Source organism: Odontesthes bonariensis, chromosome 11 (genome assembly GCF_027942865.1).
Source record: "Odontesthes bonariensis isolate fOdoBon6 chromosome 11, fOdoBon6.hap1, whole genome shotgun sequence".
NCBI lineage: Eukaryota > Metazoa > Chordata > Actinopteri > Atheriniformes > Atherinopsidae > Odontesthes > Odontesthes bonariensis.
Genome location: NC_134516.1, coordinates 22,076,790 through 22,090,295, shown reverse-complemented (window position 1 = coordinate 22,090,295; position 13,506 = coordinate 22,076,790). Strand labels below are relative to the sequence as shown.

Here is a 13,506-nt window from a genome sequence, read left to right as displayed (position 1 = left end):
AGCGGCCGGGGCACCCCGAGAGGCACCCCGCATGGGTTTTGGGTCTGATAAATGCACGCATCCCCGAAGGTCAGCGCACGTTTTGCATGTATTAGCTCTAGAATTGCCTTATCCAAGTAACGGTAGAGCGATCAAAGGAACCATAACTGATTTAATGAGCCATTCGCAGTTTCACTGTACCGGCCGTGTGTGCTTAGACTTGCATGCTTGTGTTTATTTTATTGTGATCTTAACGCAAGTTTTAATTATTATTTTTTTAAATATCGTCAAAATATCTTTATCGTGAAAATCCTAAAAAATATCGAGATATATTTTTTTGCCCATATCGCCCACCCCTAGACCAAAGTCATATCCAGTTCTACTCATTGAGTTACATTTGGAACAAAATTACTATATATTTGAGTTTGGTTACAGTCAACAGACCCAGCTGGAAGCACGAAAAAAATTAACTGTATTTCCATTGGAAAAATCTGCACTCTTGTGAATTCTGACCAGGCTTCACAGTTTAATCGTCGATTCATTGTTGGCTTTTGTAGTTTTGTTCAGGCAAGTTAGACACAATTTTTTTCAGAAACTTTAGAAAACATTTTTAAAAAGACATTTTACAGCCTAAAATTCAGATTTTTTTGGTTAGCTCGAACCAGGAAGCGCCCTTCGACGGCTGTACTTGCCGGCTGTTTGACACCTGTAAACAAGTTTAAACTGGCTGATTCTCATTTGCAATTCAGCCAAAACGGAGTCCTCTCTGGTTGTGGTGTTACTATGGAAACGTCAGGGGGGGGCGGCTTCCTTTCAAGGGGCTGGTTTTCAACCGCTGACAACAAAAATGTAAACATAAGCGGCCTTGGAAGTGAACCGGTGGCATCCTGGGTGTTGTTCGTCGCCCGCCTCCCTTCACGCACACAAGCGAAGTATTGCAACATAAACGAGCTCGTCCTATTCCAAGTGGAACTGTGCAGCGTGACAATCTGAAAATGTGTCATCTGTGCACGACGCAGCTTGCTGGCTTTATTTTTGCCTTTGAACAGTCTGAAGTGTAGAAGCACATGTTTCGGTTTCACAATAAATTATCTCCACTTTAATTCTTCACTGGTTGCCTGGCAACTGCTCGTACGTGACGCAATATACAGTTGTCTTGTTTTGTATAGCTTAAACAAATGATACGTTTAGTGCTAATTAGGGAGCTTAAAAGGTGTTCCTTGATGGATTTCGTTCCCTTTCTTTGCACAAACACCAGACAAACGATATAAGATATTGACTCTTTCGTCCAACTCTATCAAGTCATGCAAAGTGTATGAACTTGAGGTGCTCAAAACTGTCTCGCAATTCATCTCTGAGATGAAGAACCACTCCAGCTGACAATGAAGTTGCCTCGTTTTCACCCAAATGAACAAACAGAAAGTAGGGACTCACCACTGAAAGGCATTATAGTGGAAGTAGACCATTCCGAGGCCGTACAGAAAGGCAGCATTCTGGATGGGAGGGAGAGAAATGCAATTGATTGTAGATAATCAAACTGATCAATCAAGACGGCTTCGTCCCTCATGTATAGCTCAAAAAAAACAAACAAAAAAAAAAACATTTCTGCTCTGGTGGTTAACAACAACGCTACAGATTACACAATTTTACATCTATGTGGTGAAGTTGAGCAATTAAACAAAGAAACAAAGAAAAAATTTAACCTCAAAACTTCTCACTACAAAGAGACAGTTTCATAAGAAGGGTGTTCGAGATGACTCCCACATGAAACCTGACATCACATCCAACCCGGCTGACACTCAACATGCTTCCTGTGTGCGAGCAAGCGTGTGTGTGAGGGGAAAAAACAATGGCGGAACGTGCGAATGTCATTATTTGAATGAGAGAGCGGGTGCGTAGACGTGCGCTTTACCTTCCAGTAGTCTGACTGTAAACTGTAGTACCTCTGGTATGCTGATAATGCTGTAATGAAGAGAGAAAGATCATCAGCAAAAAAACTGGAGTTGTTAAACGTCTGCTGATTCTATAGATGCTACCAAATAAGGGTTTAGAAATTCAAGTTTTCTTCAAAAACAATAAAGATGTTCAGACAACACGACAGAACAAGCATCTGCGAGGAAAGGATGATTCACCTTTCGGGTAATCCTCCAAAAGGAGGTTGAAATGACCGAGCTGGCAGAATAACTCAGGCTCCACTTTGCCCTCGGCCTTAAGGATGAGCGAATCATAGCAGCGAACAGCCTGCGGAAAAAACAAAAATACCAGTTTAAAGACGACGTTTTATACAGACACAGCGTTAGAGGCTTGGAAAAAAATACCCAGAGAGCCGGGTCATACAGAGCTTCTGAAAGCAACACCAAAAGATGAACATTAACCCAACAGTTCGGTTTCTTTTGATCAAGATTTATGCTTTTCACTTTTGCTCCACATCCACCCAGCGCCCATTACAGGGATCAAAATCTACCACAACAGACCATAATCACACGATCTGTGTCCAAGGTCTTTTGTTCACAGTGGAGCATTATTCATTTCTTTAAGCTACTGTAGGACTGCTGTCCAGAAATGTATCAAATTTGGGCTGAATTAAATTGAGTTTAAACTCAGTTTAAGAAAGTACTTGATGGAAGAAAAAAAAACAACAAAAAGTGCAGTCAGTCTCAAAAAAGGCTGAGTCAGACAGTAAATTCTGTTTATGAACAAAATCAGGACAGAAATAAACTCATTAAACACACACACACACACAATAGGCTTCGAATAAACACTGTGTACAGGGATGACTCAATCCCATACCGCAAGAGCAGCTTTCAATGTATGGTAATTACCACATGGCTAATTAGCATAACCGCACAGATGTGCAGCACCGAAGCCATTTATCAACCGCTGAAGATGTATTCATACGTCAATAAACACACAGCACGAATTTTCCCCAGCATGAATGAAACAGTTCTCACTGATATCACTGAATCTGTGGGAGACGGTCCCATTAGGGGATAACTGGAGACAACGACACAGGGCGACGTGCTCCAGTGAAACCAGACGGCACATTGATGTTCATTTTTACAACAACACATTTTTTTTTAATACCTTTCATGTACTTTTGGAGTTTAGTTTGCAACTGTGTTTTTTTTTTTTTTTACATATCAGTAACACAAAAAAGGCTGAGATGAAATGTGCACGTTATTCACTTGCTAGCATTATATTTCAAAAGCTGGCAGAGCTGCATGGAGGCAGTACAAAAGCAACGTGATGGACTTTCATATCAGCTGGCATAGACTTCAATTTACTTATATATGTGGCATACAACCTGCAAAGAGACTACACTGATGTATAAAAAGCGACATTTGCAGAGACAAATCCTGGTAAGGTCAGAAACTGTCTTCTGGATGTTCGTTCTTCAGTTGCGAAGCTTAAATAAGAGGGGGGGGAGAGGGGGGAACCATTGAAATGAGCCCACCAAACAGTCCCCATTTGTAAAGAGAAAATAAGTACATGTAGTCAATATCTCTGTTTGCACCAGGACAAACACAAATGTGACATTCCCTGGCATCGATTTCCAAGGAGTTACGCAACCAAATATATTCAGTTTACATAGCTACAGCTACGAAATTCAAAGTGACAAGAGGGAAAAAAAAAAGTGCACCTCACAATGTGGAAGTCAAACACAACAGCCTCCATTTCAAACGTGAGCTTTCATTATTTGTCCTTTCATTTATTCATTCACTTCAGTGATTTTGGGTTACTACCCCAGCCTCGTGCATATCATCTCACTTTTCTCTGTCATCACTTATCTAAAGTGTGTGATATAAGAAAACACAACAATTAGCTTATTTATATATATATATATATATATATATATATGTATATTTAAGCTACAGATATGACTGACAGGAGGGCCGAGTCCTCTCATCAGTCAACAGAGGCCAGACGCCGTTTACACGCTTTCATTCATTTTAATGTGCAACATCCGCATGAACCAGACGTTTTACAGCCGACCGTTCACTGTGATGAGACGATAATTTTGCTTGCATCACCCGTCAGAAGTTGCAATATTGTGCCTGAGGGTTTAATATCGTCTTCAAACTCCTGGGTCATCATGCAACTTAGATGATACTGTGGCCAGAAAATACCACAGGCCTAAATATGTGCATTTCAATTGGATCCTGTAATGGAAAAACACTTTTTAAAGGTGAAATAACAAAGACACTTTGATCCAATTTAAGTGGCAACTAGTGTTTATAATAAGCAATGAAAATCTAATTAAAGAACCCACTTTTCTCAGTATTAAAAACGGATAAAGATCTTGTTAAGTAGTCGGCCAAACTTAAACGAGAAGCTAGTCGTTTAGCCAGCAGTTGTTGCTTCTGGAAAGAAGTTCTGAGAAAGCGTTAATCCTACAGCTGTTTAGGCAACATCAGGCTCGGGGATAAATTGGGATAGTTGTGTAGTGCAAATGGTTCTGAAAGACTGCCTTAAAGTCGAGTGCTCCATGAGCCTAAACTGAATGCCATTAACAATGTTTTCCAACTGCAGTGCATGCTAATAAGACACATACTAATGCAAAAAAGCAGCGTTCTTCAACCCCTTGATAGTTCGTCCCATCATCTCAGTGAAATGACCTTCATTTTAAAATCAGCTACACATTCACATACGGTGAAACAACTCCCAGTACCGCTCAATTCAGTTTCAATCTTGACCGACCGCGCGAGGCTGCATCAGCTGTAGAAAACGTTGACCCACCGCTAACTGAATATCAACACGAGAATCGAACACATGGGCTTTGAATCCCTTGCTTGTTGTCACATATCTCCAAGTGAAAGACCTACAGCGTTAATGTTTAACTCAAATTGTTTGCTTGTGTGTGCATGATAATGAGTAAAACGGAAGACTTAAAGCCTTTGTAAAAAAACAACACGGTTCCAGTTCCAGTACAGCAGGAGAACACTGAAAACATCGAACATGCACGCTTTTCGGGGTCGTCTCCCCTTACCTGTTGGTAAACACCGAGAAAACAAACATGCAACCTCCGTCCAAAGAGGCACCAATCAGCCCAATATCAAGATTCAACCTCGAATGTGCTGCTAAAATAAATCACCAATGCAAATAGAGGTCCCCCAACTTGTGACTAATTGTTTCTAAGTTTACGTCATTGCAACCCAGTCACTGGTGGTGATACAGTGACCTAGTTCTGTCAGCAATGCTGAAGCCACTCTTATCTGCAAGTAGACTGAGCAACAGCGCAGGGTAATGACCACTGCAGAGAGCCAGACAGGGTTATCGCAAACTAATAAGCCGAGAGGGGGGAAAGGAGTCATAAAAAGCATCAAAGCATTAAGATGTTCAAAGAAAAAAAAGCTCCATGTCAATAAATACACCTCTGACTCAACTAAGAGATTCTCTTAATGGGTTGTGTGGCTACGTTATTGTTTATTTGCAATTTTATTCTCAACTCTTGAGACATGACGTATGACATCCACTATGTGTTTGATTCAGGTCTTTAAAGAAGAAAAATAAATAAATGGTTGGCGAACAGGTTTGAAGACTCCCACATCTACGGTTTTCCTTTAATCTTGGGAAAAATTACATACTCGTGTAATTTTCATATATCCTAGCATGTGTAACATTTAACGTTCCATCCGTCTTCATTTTCTTCAGCATGGACGTTAACCAGTTGAATTAAGACCTAATCTGAAGGTCTGTGTGTTTGCCTTGTTCCAATCTCCTGTTGGAAACAGCATTCAACCAGAATCAGTCACATTTCCCCAGTATCTGATGCACTGAGTGAGACGAGTGTCCACACCAGGGACGGATCCATGCACAGTGGATCTGAGCATCGATGCAGAAATGACCTCAGTTGGCCTGGTCTTATGGGCTCTAAAAATAGAGGGTCTAAGCACGCTTGTCCTGATGCTGAAGGTCAAGATATTATTTATTGACCAAACTGAATTACGATCAAGTCTCACATCCACATAGGGTGGGCTGAAGTGATTTAGTGTCCCCTTTGAACACAGTCCAATTCAGCCTGGATAAAGACTTACTGAATCAGATCTGTCATTAACTGGCTGCAATAGATCACACATGGAAACACCCAAGGCTAAAAGTTATTCGTACGGCTATAGGAGCTGCGTCTATATATGTAATGATGTAAAAAAAAGAGAGATGAGAGAGAGATGTTACCATGGGAGAAAAAAAACAGGCTTTGGTCATCACCAGCTGGCTGTAGTGTCATCAGCAACACATCCATAAGCCCAATACAACCAGAATGTGCACTGACACCAAACCAGTAAGGTTGTGACTAAACACATGGCATGCTGTTTCAAGATGCCAGGTGTGCAGTTTTAAAGAACGCATCCCAAGACAAAGAAATACATTTCCATCCACCCAGGTGCACACAGTCTACAAAGCATGGTAAACAGTAGCAGAGTGCAATTGTTAAAAGATAATTTGACTTGTTTTCTTGTGAAGTTGCTCACAAATATAAGTTGTAGCTTCGGTGTGTGATTGATGGGGGTTTTAGCTACTTTGCCAATCATGCCAGAGACTACCCGGGCGAAAATTGGAGCAAATACAACAAAGAGTGAGAGAAAGAGAGGATTAAAAGGGCTGGATGCAACCCAAGGCAGGGGGCATTTCAAAAATCGGTGTGCAGATTTTGTATGTGTGAAACGCACTCACATCATGCAGATCCTGTTGCATTAATTGAGATTGCCAATGAAAGGCCAGTTTCGAGTGTTTTTCTTTCACCGATATAACCGACTGGCCTCTTTGCTGAGCTTTGCTTTCAATTATCGTTTTCGTGATGGCCAGTTGGTTTGTTCTGACATCGTAAGAGTGCAAGAAAAATGGAAAATTAGGAGTGACATAATTTCAAAGCGATAAACACCGTGTTGCCAGTTTTTGACGTACACCTACAGAACGCTTCAGCAGCGCCCCAAAATGAACACAAACTGCTCTCTAAATCAGTCTGAACATTATAACCACCGTGCAGTTAAGATTTATAGCAGGACTTAAGCATTTAACTGCATTACTTTTAGTTCCGTTCAGGACAGAGAATTGAGTGCATAGAAAAAAATACTAATAAAGCATGTTCTCTATCTTACACTGTAATGGGGATGGTCGCCTGGTTGTGGGCTTTTCAAAAGGCCAATCTGAGCTTGTTTTGAGCTTGTTCTCACCGAGCTGGGTCTTTGTTTCTCTCGCGAGATTTGGCAAAATGGTCTGGAAACTTGTGCCTTCTGCTGCTTCTGTGCATCTCATGGTAGAGGAGTAGTTACACTTCCTAGTAGGTAACCCACACCACCTAGCGAGCGGATTCATTGAAGGCCCCCAAAACCAAGAGTTGTCAACAGCACCGTATTCTCTACATCATCCACACTTTATCATACACCGCAAGAGAGGAGCTTTTCTCTTTGTGTTGTGTACTGGTGCACTTTAACGGTTTCGCACGTTTGGTCCGAGAGCACATGAAGAGCCACGACTGTAAACAAAGGACCATGACACCACCTAGGTCAGCGATAGCGACCCATTTTTACAAAGCGCCGGGACCAAGGAGGAAAACAGGCACACGCTTAAGCAACACACAATCGGTTCGGAGAAATACACAAACACCAAATTGGGTATAAAGCTATCGGTGTCACTCCGCCATGTCCCGCCATCTTGGACAGGCAAGCCAGCCATTAACGTTACTTGTAACGTTTGTCAACGTGTGTTCCCACAAGACTTATCATTAATAACCCGATACGGTCCTGAAAGCGTGTGAAATTACGAAACGCTATATGTCACAAATAACTCACCAAAGCGAGGTTAAGTTTATACCAATGCAAGTGCTGTGGGCACTAGCTAACCTCGCCAAGTACAGTCAATGGGTGAGCTGCACCCTGCAGACAACTACGTTTACGTTACTCCCACCCCGCCAGTTATAGCCAGATAAAGATACTTGTGTGTTTAAGGTCAGATGGCAGAGTCTAGGACTTGCAAATGTTCCATTTCACGATGACATAAAACTTTCCTCATTAAAGTGCAAGGTTTGCAGGAGAGAAAACTATGACGACGTTGTGTTGGGGGTTACAGTTGCAAGTACACAAGGATAAGCTGCATGGAACTGCATTACAGCTAACCGGGAAGGGCGGCTGCCTTACAAACTTAACATATGGGGACGTTAACAGACCGGGTACACCAATAAAGCTGTAGCTAGTTGGCTACACAGGCCAACGACACTGCACAACAGCCGCAGGTGCAGGGTCGCTGTTCATCGGCAGAGAGCAGCTAACTGGCTAAAAGAGGGGCTGCGGCTAGCTGGCCTTGCTTTCCGTAGTGAGTGGGCCACTTGCATTCAGCCCGGCTTGCTACCGGAGAGCAAATTCACTGTCGTGCACAACTGTTCACAGCCTGGAGTCAATCGTGTGAATCGGGATACTGCTTGGTTGTAAAAAAAAATACATTCAGTTAGATTAATTACCTTCATCAACAGGGCCTTCGTTCTGGCGCCATCTTCATGAAGCTTCAGAAATCCAAACAGTGAGCTGCAAAGCAAGAAGACAACATAGACGGCTCAGTATCACTTGCAGGGAGGTTCGGGGACATTTTCAACATGCAGGGAGAGAAAACGATAAATTTTCAAACTGAATGTTTTGTGTGAGTGCACGGAGTAACAATCCCGACCTGTCGATCCCGGCCAAACTGTCCCTCTCCTGGGCTGTCAGTGTCGGAAAGTCCTCCTCTGTTTCACTCGCTTTTCCCGCCGCCATTTTCTTTCCCTCATCACCACAAGAAGAAGCCGAGCCGAGACTCCGAGCAGCAGCGCAGGCAGCAGCGGCTAGAGACACACCGCACGATTGCATGGAAAACCGCGACGCTGGGACAAACGGTTTGCTCCGCCGAATCAAAGAAGGGAAACCGAAGAAAACAAAACGATCAAAAACTTTTTCCCAGGGTGATAAGATGCGATTCGATATAGTAAATCCTTTCGGGGGGGACAGAAGCGCTCTCCGGGTAGCTCCTCAATCGTCACATTTTTCATTCCAAAGTAATACTATGCCGCTATTTGAATGCTAATAACTGAATAAAACATCCAAGATGTGGGTAATTGACAATAAAATGCGTTTCGGCCGCGAAGATAAAGTTGTTATAATTGTGAAACCCAAGCGAACCCACGCGCCGCTTTAGCCACGCCCTCTCCCCCCCTCCTCAACCAATCGGAGTGCCCATCTCCCACCATATGACTTCCCTGCTATATCATTCTTTTATCCTAAATATTCATATTATGCCTGCAAATCACTCAACATTTATACCATAACTATGATTAAAGTCTGCTACAGCGATTTATTATATCAACATGTCTCGCGTGCATTAACGGGACCTTTTTTTCCCTGACAAATAGCCTCTACATGTGAAATATCAACGTGTATTCAGTCTTATAGATTGAAGCGTGAGGGCTAGTTCTTGTTTTATCTTTTTGCAGAAGTGAGTTAATGACAGTGACTGCAATGCATCACTTTACCTGAACCTTTCACGCGTCTTTTTTTATTTTTTTATTTTCTTAAGCGAATTCTACCAGCTCCTCCGCATGTGATGAAAAAGTTGGAGCTTTTTTTTTTTTGCCCAGAAAACGACAATTTGTTGAACCTAAACAAGAGAGATGAAAGCGTTTCTAACTGACGTGGCAGAGCATCATCGTGTGGGCGTGGCTTAGTATTGTCAACATCCTCATGACATAACTAGTATCCCCAAAATGGCGACGGTGGACCAGAGAGAAGGTTAGTTATTATGGCTGTGAGAAATACGTTACTATCGTTTTTTATTGACCCGGTTAATTATTTAAATATTGATTTTTACCTCCAGCAGCGACATTGAAATCGGGATATGGGCTCTCTGGATGTGCTTATTGAACTTATTGAAAGGGGAATCTGGGTGCTCACATAGTGGGAGCCATTTGACACTAGCCGGCTAATATTAGCTGCCCAACTCACTCAGAGTGAAGTTAAAGCCCTCAGACAGTGTGGCTGTGAGCTCTTGCATTTGATGTTATTTGCAGGTCAGGAGGACCCGGAAAGCGAAGATGAGGTTTACGAGGTTGTGGATCTGACAGAGTATGCCCGGAGGCACCAGTGGTGGAGCAGGGTGTTTGGGAGCAACTCTGGCCCGATTGCTGAGAAGTATTCCGTGGCTACTCAGATCATGATGGGAGGGGTGACTGGATGGTAAGGACTGGGGTAGGGCCGCGTTTTCTAATGCAACTAATCAGTGTTTTAACCTGAAACATTTCCCACAGGTAGTAGATGTTTCCTCTGGTCTGACGGCGAGCAGTTAGATGTCGACAGCATTTTCACAAAGGTTTACGCTGCACTGAGAGCAACGTGGTTATTTCAGGAGGAAAGTGCTGTTGGATTTCTAACACTGAAGGGTGTTCTTGTCTGAGGATACGGCTGCTAGGCCTGTCACTGTTGAGTGAAATGAGTGAAATGACTGCAAGTGGAAGCAACAAGAGCTCGCTACACTCTCAAAATGCTAACGTAGCTCCCCCCCTTAGGCATATTATGCTGTATTCAAACTGGTAACTGGTAACTCAGAGTTTTCTGGGGATAAAAATAAGAAAACACCACAAATGTTTGGATTTTCTAATCGGAAACTCGTCAAAGGTATCCCAACCCTGACTTCCACCCATAAAAGCAGCTTCGCAGTAAATGCTAAAGCTTTCTTTTTTTAAATTATTTTTGTTGTAATAACACATTTAACAATGCAGTCAGTTGTAACAATGATGGAAGATGTGTGGAACTGATGCAAACAAAGCAGCCTAATGAACGATAAATCCAAATGTCAGCTTTTTACTGAAAGTCGGTGTGTTTCTTACTCAGTATTTGTGTTGTGTAAATCATTTGACCCATTGTGAATAATGTGAACTGCATATTTCAGCATTTTCTTTTGTAGAAAATAATCCATCCCTTGTCTTAACATGTCCAGGTGTGCTGGCTACGTCTTCCAGAGAGTTGGGAAGATAGCAGCTACTGCCATTGGTGGAGGGTTCCTCCTCTTACAGGTAAAAACACCATAACACTGCGTACACTCTACGTAGCCTTAATCAAACAGTTACTACAGATTCGTCTTTTTGTCGACTTCATTGACAAGTGAAGATGCCAGCTGCACAGCAGGCTGCACAGCAGGCTGCTCAGCTGGTCCCCTCTTCACAGCAGAAAGACGAGCATTGTGTGCGAGCTGGCGCTAGACGCACACGAGCCATCTGGACACTTATGAGCCAATGTAGTTGTAACCGCGTATTATTTAGCGTCCTATAAAGCATTCCTAATTTTGTTCTACTAGTATATTAAAACAAACACAGATGACTTTATTTACAGGTTGCCCACATGCAATACAATGGCTGCCGTGTGTAAACTTGAGTTCATCCCCCGTAACTCCTCATAAAAGTCCAGCTTTTTGGAAATAATTGATTTTTAATGAATTGAAACTTCTTAAAAATTCCTTAAAAGACTTGTTTTGCTGACAGGTTTGTAGAGTCTGAATAAAACACAGGTTATGTGTGATGAGGGGACGTTATAAACCGCTTGTTGTTTATTAGTGAAAACACGTTATGCCTGAATGATTTGTAATGTCAAAGGACTTTTCTACACAGTTATCTCCAATGTGTGCTTCAGAGTCAAACGCCCAGACTAAAGGCACAACGAATAAAGCTTTGTCAATTCAAAATAAACGGCGCACAATCAGCTCTCGGTTCGACTTGTTCCTGCAGATTGCCAATCACAGCGGCTACGTGCAGGTGGACTGGAAGAAGGTGGAGAAGGACGTGAACAAAGCAAAGAAGCACCTCAAGAAGAAAGCCAACAAAGCAGCCCCTGAAATAAACACATTCATTGAGGAGGTAAAGGTACCTGTAACAACGCTTGCTCTTTCTCTTACGCCTTTGCTCATTTTCAGTTGCAACCTGCTAAAATTTAATCCGATTCTTGAACTGCTGGCTCCACATCCAATACTACCTTCAGTGTAAAGAGGCAAATTCATGTGTTGTTGACATGCTGGTTGCGGTGAGAAGATTACTTCTTCATCCACAACCCAGCAGTGCCCTCTAGTGTAACATTAGCGATACTACAGCCAGTAGCAGTGACACAGCAGGCTCAAAAATGTTGAAACCAGCGAAAAACGATCTGAATTTTCCTAATCTGGATTGGTTTTCATCTCCTGTTGACTCAATCCCCCCACCCCATCCCACCCCTTCTATGCAGGCCACAGATTTTATAAAGAGGAACATCGTCATGTCCAGCGGATTCGTCGGTGGCTTCTTTCTTGGATTGGCCTCCTAAAGCTGCAGCCTCCATTTAATGTCAATCTCATGATTACATAGGTCACTTTGCTCTCCATTTTTTACCTCTTTGCCCCATGTGTCTATTGAATCATTGCTCACTTAAGTGAGAAGGGTAACGGGGGGGTTATATTGAGCATTTAAGCATGATCTGTTGTGACTGTTAATAACCGTGTAACCCCCTCTCCTTTTATAATAACTCGAGTTGCATTTGGCTGGGAATCGAATGCACAATTTGAAGTGTGCGTTTGCTGATTCAGTAGAAAAGTCGGGTACTTTGACTGTACTGTGAAGAATTTTCCAATGGGACCCTTTGCTAAGCTTTTTTCCGCACTGCTGAAAACGTCAAGCTGCCACAAACTAGCACATGTTTCTCTTTGCTTTGAGACTGAACTTGGATTTGAAGCGAGTCAGCGTGCGCGGGCACCGTTGTAAATGTAAATGAATATATCGCCAACCTCTCTTCACAGCTGTTGGTGCACACACAGGAGTTAACATTACAAAAACAGCATTGATGAGTGGGAAGTTATTGTCTGACTTATGTCTAGAGGGACGTTTGGTAGAGCTGTGAGGTTTTGTCAGGTTTACACGCCTTTCGGAGCTAACAACACGTGATCGGGTTGCTGTTGACTTGAAACAACCTCTGCCTTGCAAATGATACAGTATTGAATAAAATCCTTTATCCCCACAGCTCCACAATGCTCTTCAATGGTAGAATGACCATCTGCTGTAGCCTAATTACCACTACGACACACCAAAAGAGACACTGGTCTGATCATTAAAGAGCAGAATGGAGCAGGGATTGTGACTCATACTCGCTGGCTATTCTTAATGGGTGTATAATGGTGTCTGTGTAGCAATAAGGAAACAGCAGCGCTGCTGAGTCGTGTGTCATTATTCTAATTATCTAGATTCACTCTCAGAAGTTCAGTCCTGTTGATCACGAGTTGCTTACTTATTGGCCTTTTTTTTTTTTTTCGACCAGTGCAATATGCCGATGTATTTCAGATGCAAGTTGAGCTTGTTTCATTGACGAGCTTGTTTCCGTCTCAAACTGTTTTTTGTTTTTTTTTGTTTTATTTTCTTAAATTATTTGTTTCTATTTAACATTGTTTTTGATAACCATGTTTGAGCTGTATACATGTGGTCTGTGACTCTTTTGGAATAAAGTTGCTTGAATTTGTTTTTGGTGACATTAAAAAAAAATTTAAAACACTAAA

At 42.3% G+C, this 13,506-nt stretch overlaps 2 protein-coding genes across 4 annotated transcripts in view; one reads left to right on the top strand and one right to left on the bottom strand.

The window, feature by feature from the left end:
- The window catches only part of LOC142391807 (lysine-specific demethylase 6A-like), a 25,867-nt gene extending 16,715 nt beyond the window's left edge, over positions 1 to 9,152 (bottom strand). The window contains exons 1-5 of one of the 2 annotated variants that reach the window (XM_075477896.1): positions 8,638 to 9,152; positions 8,435 to 8,498; positions 2,112 to 2,220; positions 1,892 to 1,941; positions 1,414 to 1,472 (exon numbers count right to left, since the gene is read on the bottom strand). In XM_075477896.1, the coding sequence (XP_075334011.1) occupies positions 1,414 to 1,472; positions 1,892 to 1,941; positions 2,112 to 2,220; positions 8,435 to 8,498; positions 8,638 to 8,816 (461 nt within the window). In that variant the 5' untranslated portion in view covers positions 8,817 to 9,152. The remainder of the gene's footprint in view (positions 1 to 1,413; positions 1,473 to 1,891; positions 1,942 to 2,111; positions 2,221 to 8,434; positions 8,499 to 8,637) is intronic. The other variant, XM_075477897.1, reaches the window with a different exon arrangement.
- LOC142391808 (FUN14 domain-containing protein 1) lies at positions 8,501 to 13,506 on the top strand. Of its 2 annotated transcripts, none has more exons than XM_075477898.1 (5): positions 8,501 to 9,731; positions 10,010 to 10,175; positions 10,936 to 11,011; positions 11,720 to 11,854; positions 12,210 to 13,506. In XM_075477898.1, exons 1-5 carry the CDS (start codon positions 9,707 to 9,709, stop codon positions 12,285 to 12,287), a joined length of 480 nt encoding a protein of 159 aa, XP_075334013.1. In that variant the 5' UTR covers positions 8,501 to 9,706; the 3' UTR covers positions 12,288 to 13,506. The 2 variants fall into 2 exon arrangements, with proteins under 2 accessions (XP_075334013.1, XP_075334014.1); XM_075477899.1 differs by having other exon boundaries at positions 8,508 to 9,731; positions 11,720 to 11,848.

What these genes read in the sequence shown, in the direction of transcription:
- LOC142391808 (XM_075477898.1), top strand. Translation starts at nt 9,707, where the DNA reads ATGGCGACGGTGGACCAGAGAGAAG. An exon ending in GACGGTGGACCAGAGAGAAG is followed by an intron (nt 9,732 to 10,009) that starts GTTAGTTATTAT and finishes TGTTATTTGCAG; the next exon opens with GTCAGGAGGACCCGGAAAGC. An exon ending in GAGGGTTCCTCCTCTTACAG is followed by an intron (nt 11,012 to 11,719) that starts GTAAAAACACCA and finishes TTGTTCCTGCAG; the next exon opens with ATTGCCAATCACAGCGGCTA.